At 47.0% G+C, this 10,000-nt stretch overlaps 1 protein-coding gene across 1 annotated transcript in view; it reads right to left on the bottom strand.

Annotated features, from left to right (window-relative positions):
- LOC310807470 (protein unc-13 homolog B-like) overlaps positions 1–10,000 on the bottom strand; it is a gene marked incomplete at its 5' end in the record, with an annotated part of 116,480 nt that overhangs the window by 15,309 nt on the left and 91,171 nt on the right. Inside the window, 8 exons of the mRNA XM_083673966.1 lie at positions 1,827–1,904; positions 2,294–2,371; positions 4,913–5,056; positions 5,470–5,566; positions 6,138–6,264; positions 8,580–8,665; positions 8,887–9,113; positions 9,512–9,652. Of these exons, the coding sequence (XP_083530092.1) occupies positions 1,827–1,904; positions 2,294–2,371; positions 4,913–5,056; positions 5,470–5,566; positions 6,138–6,264; positions 8,580–8,665; positions 8,887–9,113; positions 9,512–9,652 (978 nt within the window). The remainder of the gene's footprint in view (positions 1–1,826; positions 1,905–2,293; positions 2,372–4,912; positions 5,057–5,469; positions 5,567–6,137; positions 6,265–8,579; positions 8,666–8,886; positions 9,114–9,511; positions 9,653–10,000) is intronic.

The raw sequence follows: 10,000 nt of genomic DNA on the forward strand, positions 1-10,000 counted from the left end.
TACACAGGCTAAAGCTAACAACTGTGCATAAACAGGCTAAAGCTAACAACTCTGCATAATCAGGCTAAAGCTAACAACTGTACATAATCAGGCTAAAGCTAACACCTCTGTATAAACTAAACACTATGGTTCTACAAACTCCAGTGTTGGGGAGGGTGATACGCACCATATCACCATCCTCATTGTCAGTCATGGCCTGGAGAGAACAGAGCAGAACAAGAAACAAAACGCTCAGCCTCAGTAAGATCACACACACACGCACGCACGCATGCACACACACACGCACACACACACACATCCAACTATGCTCCAGTTGAGAAACTCAACACTGTTATAGAAAGCCTCGAGGAAGATATCAATGATGCAGAATTAATTGCTGAATAATGTTAAAAAATGTGCTGCGCTCCGCTGCTCTCTGCCTCTACAGAATGCTTACAGAGTCCCATTTACCACAATGAAAAAGTAAAATCTTAAAATACCACCTTAAAGAAAAAATCTCAACCCCTTAAAGGTAGATTCTGGGATGTGATGTCACGCCCGTGAAAACAGACGTCATATCCCAGTCTACCTTTAAGACAAGACGGACAGACATACCTCCTCATCAAATTCCTCTGGCTCCTCCTCATTCTCAAGCTTGGGAGAAAAGCAGGAATTATCGAATAAAATAAGTCATATGTAATTCTAAAATCACGACTTATATGAAAGAAGGTTCTCTTAGCACGGCCACACTGGGAACCATGGGGACGGAGAGATCTACAGAGATAGGGTAGAGATTCTGCAGGATAGAGATACTGTAGATGTTAAGTGGGATACTTGGGACCCTACCCTAAACACTAACCCTAACATTAACCCTAACCATAACCATAATGTACCTTGCCTAAGCCTAGCCACTTTAAATCTCAACCTCAATGGTGTGATGTCAGAGTCCCAAGCATCCCACTTATCATTTATCATAGAGATACCGGAGCTCACCTATTGTATGACACACAGGGACCACAACTGTGGTCCAGTTGGACAGGGGCTTTGGATGACTTTCAAGGTAGGGGTGGGGTGGTGTTGGGTAGGGTTGGGATGGTGTTGGGTTGGGTTGGGTAGAGTTGGGTTGGGTTAGGTTGGGTTGGGTTGGGTTGGGTTGGGTTGGGTATGGGTTGTTTTGTTGAGTCGGGGACATTTCTAGGAGCATGTGTGGTTAAGTCATGGACACAGGCTTTAGATGTGTTCATTGCAACCTTGGGATCATGTTAGGGGAGGCTAGTGGAGGTAGAAATCGGAGGATGGGCTCATTCTAATGCATGGCACCGAATGAGGAATGGTATCATCATCAACGTGTCCAATTTCTACCTCCACCAGCCTCCCCTGGATCATGTTGGGTCGGGTGGGGGCTTGCACTTCTAGGGTTAAGTCATGATGGCGGGAGAGAGAGGTTTATAGGCACAGTCTTTGACCTACCCTTTCCTCCTCTGCAGTGAACTGGAGAGAGAGAGACAGAGAGACAGAGAGACAGACAGACAGACAGACAGACAGACACACACACACACACACACACACACACACACACATAGAGGGTTACTCTCACACACACACACACCTCCACCTCCATCCACAAAAATGTATGTGGCACATACATAGACACTCATAGCCCAGCAATGAGTCAACCTATGGCATGATATCACCATAGACTTGACATTCTCATTCATTTTATTCAACCAACCAAAACCCCTTTGGCTAACAAGAGCCAAAAACTAATTAACAGCCACATCCACAGAGAAAGCAGCAGCCCTTTCAGAGTCCATCATCTATATCGGCCTAGTCTTTAGTCTGCTCACCTGTTTGGCCCCCATAGACTCAAACATCTTCTCCAACAGGACCCGCATCTGCTGAACGTTGTTCATCAGCACACAGGGCTGGAAGAGACAGAGAGAGGGAGGGAGAGAGAGAGAGAGAGAGAGAGAGAGAGAGAGAGAGAGAGAGAGAGAGAGAGAGAGAGAGAGGGAGAAAGAGAGAGCGATAGAGGGAGGAAGGGAGGGAGGGAGGGAATGAGAGAGCAAGGTAGAGAAAGCATTGAGATGGGAGGAGGGGAGAAAGAGAGACGGAAAAAGAGAGAGAATGGAAAATGAGTTAGAGAAAGCATTGGAGCTTGAAAACCAGACATATTTTAATGCAGTCTATAGGGCACATCCTCTGAGAAGGTTAAGGTCCTCCAGAAATGAGTTTACACTCTCCTGGGTGAGCAGGAGAGCCTTGTGAGTTATAGGGGAGCCTCCATGTTTGGAGGGAGCAGGGCAGGACTCACTATCTTCTCCTTGTCGCAGTAGGAGGGAAAGCTCTTGGACAGGATGGTACAGTACTGCATCAGCACCTTGGTGATGGTCTGCAAACAAGAGATAACAAACACAACGTTAGACACTCCAAACACCCTACCTGACATGACCATAACTCAGAGGGACAGTCTCAGAGACTAACCCTAACCCTAAATCAGATTTTTAACAGAGACTTTCCATTGATTGTGTGTTTTAGTCAAGGATTAGGCTTAAAGGTAGACTCTGGGATATGACATCAAAGACAAAAAATGAGCGGGGCGACTTTGAAAAACGGAGATGCAACAGACTAGAGAATGAAGTGTTGCAACAGAGCTCAAGTTTGACATGATTGCATCACGCATTCCTGCAGATTTTTCTGGTGCACTTTCAAGCTGTGAATCTCCCGTTCTACCACATCCCAAACGTGTTCTATTGGATTTAGATCCGGTGACTGGGAAGGCCACTGAAGAACACTGAACTCATTGTCATGTTCATGAAATCAGTTTGAGACGACTTTTGCTTTGTGACATGGTGCATTATCATGCTGGAAGTAGCCATTAGAAGATGGGTAAATTGTGGCCATGAAGGGATGCACATGGTCAGCAACAATACTCAAATAGGCTGTGGAATTCAAACGATGATTGATTGGTATTAATGGGCCCAAAGTGTGGCAAGAAAACATTCCCCACACCATTACACCACCTCCACCATGACAAGGTGTACAGTTGTTCCTAATAAAATCCTCAGTGAGTGTATTTGATGAAAGCTGCTCTGTTATTATGGGTGTGATGACATATCCCAGATTCTACCTTTAATCTAGGTTCAAAGTACGATCCCAACATATTGCAGGATCACCCCTTGGTGATGGGATCATATGTAAAGGGACGCTGTATGTGACATGTCACAAGCCATAAATTGCCTGACCTGACCTTATCTGACCTCACCACAATAACCCTCACCTCACAAAAGAATGAAATAAAACTTGAGTGGCAATACGAAATGCTTGATAGGAATTTGTTTTAGTGCTAGCAATGTGGTATCTCTATCATACACGGCCTTGACCATCACCTCAACTGTTGAAGAAGCCTTTAAGAGGCACTCGGCCTGGGAAAGCACACAATAATGACACACTGTCTCCTCACGCTGAAAGAGACTTTTCCTGCACAAACATACTGTATCCTGTATCACTGATAACCAACACTGACTATCCTGTATCACTGATAACCAACACTGACTATCCTGTATCACTGATAACCAACTCTGACTATCCTGTATCGTATGATGTGTGTAACCAAGGCTGGCTGTATGAAACACGGTTCTCTCTGCTCTGTGAGAGGTTTCCCTTTGCTGAGTCAGCTTGTCACCAGAGAGCCAGACGATGTCGCCTCTCCCACATTCTCATGCATAAAACACGAGCGCCTGCCTGCATTAGTTTGTTTGTTTTCTCCCTCTCTCTTTCTCTCTCTCTCTCTCTCTCTCTCTCTCTCTCGCCTCACAAGTCTAATTTCTGAGATCAGTCATTCACTAGGAAGCCTCTGGGCAAAAGAGAGAGAGAGAGGGGGATAGAAAGAGGGGGATAGAGAGAGATGGAGAGGGATACAGAGAGAGAGTGGGGGATGCAGACAGAGAGGGTAAGAGAGAGAGAGGGAGAGAAAGACAGCTTAGAGCAATGGCTTGCATTACCCATTCGTACTTAATGAGACTTCATCGACCCCCCTATCACACAATGTTGACAAGCAGCCCTTTCCTGCAGAGCCGGCTTATTCAACTAAATCACTCTAGACCAAGTAAGTGTGTGTGTGTGTGTGTGTGTGTGTGTGTGTGTGTGTGTGTGTGTGTGTGTGTGTGTGTGTGTGTGTGTGTGTGTGTGTGTGTGTGTGTGTGTGTGCATATTTGCGTAAACAATAATAGAAACCGTGGTGCTCGCTACGCATGAGGAGTCAAAACATCAGAACTAATGTGCTACAAACGGTAGAGTGCTGTTGTTTCACAGTGGGTTACACTGTCAGCTCCCTCTCCATCTGTCTCTCTGCTCCCCCTCGCAGACTCCTCATCTCCTTCTCCTCGTCCTCACATATGCTGATACAGTATTTTTGCAACCCGTTTATTCTGTCTATCAAAGTGCCTGTGATTGATTGAATGACTGAATTCATTTGTGGGTCAGCTGAAACATTGACGAGTTAATGGAGGATTTAATGAAAACATGAGAGACTGTCTTTAGGAATTAATGAAAACATGAGTAAGTGACTGACTGACTGAATGACTGGCTGGCTGGCTGGTTGACTGACTGGCTGACTGAATGGCTGGCTGGCTGGCTGGCTGGCTGGCTGGCTGACTGAATTGCTGGCTGGCTGGCTGACTGAATGGCTGACTGACTGACTGACTGACTGTCTGACTGGCTGGCTGGCTGGCTGGCTGACTGACTGACTGACTGACTGAATGGCTGACTGGCTGGCTGGCTGACTGAATGGCTGGCTGGCTGGCTGGCAGACTGAATGGCTGGCTGGCTGACTGGCTGACTGACTGACTGACTGATAAAGTGTGTATGTAACGTGTAAATTTACACAGGTGTTGAAGTGTCTGTTACCCTGTTCGCAGGTTGTAGGACTTACTTTAGCGAAGCGCCGGTTGTAATGGGCCACCACCTTGGGGTCCTGACAGTCCAGCTTCTTGATGATCTCAAAGCTCTGGTTGAGCTGGGTGAAGATGTCCACCACAGAGCTGGAGAACAGAGCGTGCTCTGACGTCTGCTGGAACTAGGGGTCAGAGGGAGAGAGGTCATAGTTCAAACCTAATATATCATATAATACTTTACAATACCATTGAGCAGAGATGCTTTGAACTAATATCCAATATATCCAGTATATGCGAGTGCACACATTTTTTTGTATATATGGTCCCATGGGAATCAAACCCACAACCTTAGCATTGCTAACGCCATGCGCTACCAACCAGACCTCAAGTTGCATGGGACACAATGGCTCTGGTGGTTGGAGCATTGTGAAAGCAACACTGAGTGGTCTACACTTTACGAGTTGTCTACATATAAAAAAAATCTGCTAAATGATCATTGGGTAAATGGGTAAAACGATGAAGGTTAGGATCCGTCCAGGGTTAGAGGTCAAAGGGCATGTGCTTCTAGGGGACTAGGGCAGTAGCTGGCACTTACTCCCTCTCTCTTGTCTCTCTCCAGAGCTCCGTGCATAAACTCCATAGACACATCCTCGTTCTCTGCCAACCACGTCAGGACAAACTGGAGGAACCATCTGGAGAGAGGGAGGGAGGAAGAGAGGGAGAAGAAGAGGAGAAGGACAGACACAGAGGGAGAGAAAGAAAGAGAGAGGGAGAGAGAGAGAGAAAGAGAGGCAGAGGAGAAGGACAGATACAGAGAGAGAGAGAGGGGGGGGGGGGGAATGACAGGAACGGAGGCCAGGGGGACACAAGCAAAGAGTTAAGTACAAAGGAAGAGTTGAAGATGAAATATTCTGAGAATACGAGGCAGAAAAGCAGTGGCTGTCAGAGATAAAGAGAGAGAGAGAGAAAGAGAGAAAGAAAGAGGATTGTGATGAGTACATGAGAAAGAGGATACTGTTGAGAGTGTTTGCACAGTTGTGAATTGATATGTCTTCATCGGCTTCATCTGTGTGTGTATCTGTGTGTGTGTACGTTTACGAGTGTGTGTGTGTGTGTGTGTGTGTGTGTGTGTGTGTGTGTGTGTGTTTGTGAGTGAGTGCGTATGCGAGTGTGTGTGTATGCAACTGTGTGTGTGTGTGTGTGTGTGTGTGTGTGTGTGTGTGTGTGTGTGTGTGTGTGTGTGTGTGTAGCCTTGTCACTTACGCAGAGTACTCCGGCACAGTGTCCTTGAAGGTGGGCAGGTCCATCACATATTCATTGTACAGCCACTTCACCTTAAAGTGCAAGTTCATGTATTCAGCGCTCTTACACAGCTTATGCTTCTCGTGCTCTGTGGAGGGAAACACAGAGTAGAGACACAGATCAGACTCCTGCTACCTCCCCCCCGCGGCATGCCTGAGGAACAACCTATGCTAGTGGAGAGCTAGTGGAGGTTTATTCATTATTATATGTATTACCAATGATTACTTGACTGAGAGGGGAGGAAGGAGGAGAGATGGTGGAGGTTTGGGACTGAGAGGGGGGGAGGGAGGAGAGATGGTGGAGGTTTGGGACTGAGAGGGGAGGAATGAGGAGAGATGGTGGAGGTTTGGGACTGAGAGGGGGGGAGGGAGGAGAGATGGTGGAGGTTTGGGACTGAGAGGGGGGGAGGGAGGAGAGATGGTGGAGGTTTGGGACTGAGAGGGGGGGAGGGAGGAGAGATGGTGGAGGTTTGGGACTGAGAGGGGGGGAGGGAGGAGAGAAGAGGGCTAGTGGAGGTCTGGGACTGAAAGGGGGAAGGGAGGAGGGATAGTGGAGGTTTGGGACCCCCCAGGGCTAGCATCCATATGAGGGTCATTCATCCATCTGTGTTCCAGGCCAATGTGACAGCCATACACACACACACGCACACGCACACACACTCACTTCTTACCAGCGAAAAAGTTTAGTCTGCGGACACGGAATAAGGTGGGCGCTGAAATGGTGGAAAAAATAGAAACCAAAAAAAAGGAACAAACAAACAAAACAAATGAGAGAGAAAAGGAGAAAGAGAGGGCATAGAGGGAGAGAGAGAGAGAGAGAGAGAGAGAGAGAGAGCGAGAGAGAGAGAGAGAGAGAGAGAGAGAGAGAGATGGGCATAGACGGAGAAAGAGAGAGAGAGAGAGAGAGCGAGGGAGAGCGAGGGAGAGAGAGAGAGTGAAAGAGCAAAAAGTAACGGGATGAAAAGCGATAGAGCGACAGAAAGATAGACAGATGGGTGAGCGAAAGACAACGATTTAGGGGGTGAGACAACGATGGGGATAGAGAGGCGACAGAAGAACAGATGATGTGGATAGAGGAGTGACAAAGGAAGAGACAGTGATAGAACATAACGAGAAGGCAGACAGAGACATGCCCTGAGGCAGACACCACACACATGCACCGTGTCAGTCCAATAATGACTAGAGCTGTTCTATTTCTGCTCAGGCCCTACATCTACGTCAGGGGAGGCTGCTGGAGGTAGAAATCGGAAAACGGGCTCATTGCAATGCATGGAACGGGAATGAGGAATGGTATCAAATTGGACACGTGTTTGATACCTTTCCTTATTCCGTTCCATGCGTTACGATGAAACCGTCCTCCGATTTCTACCTCACTACCTATCTTCCACCGTAGATTGCAGACCCATCTCTTCAGGCTATATCTTTACTGTCCCTCCGAAAGGCCTCTTCATCCCCACTACTCCCCTATGCAACTTTCTCTCCTATAAATAAATTAAATTTAAAAAAGCATTGTGACTGCCAATGGCCCCTGGTCCTAGCATAGATTACATTTTCTTATGACGACTGATACATAGATGATTCACTTACTTAGTCAAATGTATTTTTTGTAATTCGATTTGGATAAAGGCGTCTGCTAAATGTCATAAATGTAAGTGAAATGTACCTCCAGCAGCCTCCCCTGATCTACGTTAGCCATCTCAAGTCAACCAAGAGTGTCTGCGTTCACACCATTCTCAACATCAAGCACAAGAAGACAGAGAAAAGGTAGAAAGAAGCATGAAAGAAGAAGAGAAGTATAAAACAAATGTTGAGGGTGCTACAGGCAGTCTTCTGATTCTGAGATAGTGTTCTAGGTCAAGTATGCTCAGTGCTTTAGCAGAGTGAGGCGATAGTGACATTCACCAGCCAATGAAGGATCTGATTTATACAGCATCTAGTGGTTGACTGCACAGCCTCACTCTCCTGCAGCCTATGGACTAATCAGACTAGAACTAACTAAACTAGAACTAACTCAACTAGAACTAACTCAACTAGAACTAACTGAACCATAGTTAACTCAACTAGAACTAATTAAACTAGAACTAATTCAACTGGAACAAACTCAACTAGAACTAACTCAACTAGAACTAATTCAACTAGACCTAACTCAACTAGAACTAACTCATACTATAAGCTCACCATGGTTCCAGCGGCCATGCTCGACGCTATCCATGACTAAAAGAAAGGATGAGAGAGGATGAAAAGAAATGGAGGTGTGGAGTTGAGGAATGATTGCAAGGAGATGATGGAAGCACGCACACACACACACACACCCACACACACACCCACACGCACGCGCGCACACACACACACACACACGCACACGCACGCACAAGCGCGTACACACACACACACACAGTCCTACCTTCCATGGCGTACTTCATGTCCTGGGCGAAGAGCGTCCACATGACCTCAGCGCTGACCTTCCCCACGTCGAGCTCCTGAGGAAACCTGACAACCACAGAGGTCAAAGGTGAAGGGTCACAGGGCAGAATGACAGAGAGGGAAGGAGGGAGAGAGAGGGAGTATAGAGACTGAGAACAAGAGCTAAAGAGATTGGGAGGCAGAGCACTGGCCACACATAGATCAATAATCCTTTCAATTCTCATATGGTGTGTGTGTGTGTGTGTGTGTGTGTGTGTGTGTGTGTGTGTGCGCGTGTGTATACTAACTGGTTGATGATGGGGGTGTAGGAGTTCTTGTCCTCCTCTATGATGGAGACGATGAGGGTGATGAGTTTGGGCCAGAAGTCCAGGTTCTGGATGCTGGGGCCGGGCTCCTCTGGCTGAACCTCCTTCTTTTCTTCCTCCACCTCCTCCTCCTCCTCCTCCTCTTCGTCTGACTCATCCCCATCTTCTCCCACCTTCTTCTCCTTCTTCTCCTTCTTTGGTGGCTTGGGCTGTGGGAGAAACAATGAGGTAGAGGTGTGACGACTCGGCGTACAGCCTTCCACAACTCTCCTGTTCTCCGTCTCAGATCGTATTTAGTAATCTAACAGAGCATAATCTAACAGAGCATAATCTAACAGAGCATAATCTAACAGAGCATAATCTAACAGCATAATCTAACAGCAACATCTAACTGAATATTTGAGTCACTGTAGTGAACAGCTGAGTATGGTTGTGTGTGCACTGGGATGTGTAGTCTTAATTGAGGGACATTCAGGCTCTCTATCTGGTTTCAGTAATGCTGGGAAGTGTAGTGTCAGTGTGTGTGTGTGTGTGTGTGTGTGTGTGTGTGTGTGTGTGTGTGTGTGTGTGTGTGTGTGTGTGTGTGTGTGTGTGTGTGTGCACTCACAGGCTCAACGGCAGGCTGAAACTGGCGGCTGTACAGCTCAATACAGTTGTTGAAGATGTACTCGTAGGTGGAGTTGAGACAGGCCTTCACACAGTCTCTGACAACGTGGGCAGCCCTGGGGGGGCTCTGCAGCTCCAACACCTGGCCACAAGGAGGAGACAGTGAGACAGAGGCCACAGGCTACAGGCTACAGATACAAACAGTACAGTATGTAAGAATAACATGATTCAGAAACACACAAAACAGGCACTGTAATACATAATACTCACACACACCAGTACACATTGCTTACAAACATGCATGTATGGACCAATGCACACACACACACACTTAATATCTCTCTCGCTCTTGCTCTCGCTCTCTCTCTCTCTCTCGCTCTCTCTCTCTCTCTCTCGCTCTCTCTCTCTCTTGCTCTCTCTCTCTCTCTCGCTCTCTCTCTCTCTCTCTCTCAAGCACCATCACAGCATAAGCTCACATCCAGAAAATATG

Source organism: Argentina silus (assembly GCF_951799395.1).
Source record: "Argentina silus genome assembly, chromosome: 7".
NCBI classification, from domain to species: Eukaryota; Metazoa; Chordata; class Actinopteri; order Argentiniformes; family Argentinidae; genus Argentina; species Argentina silus.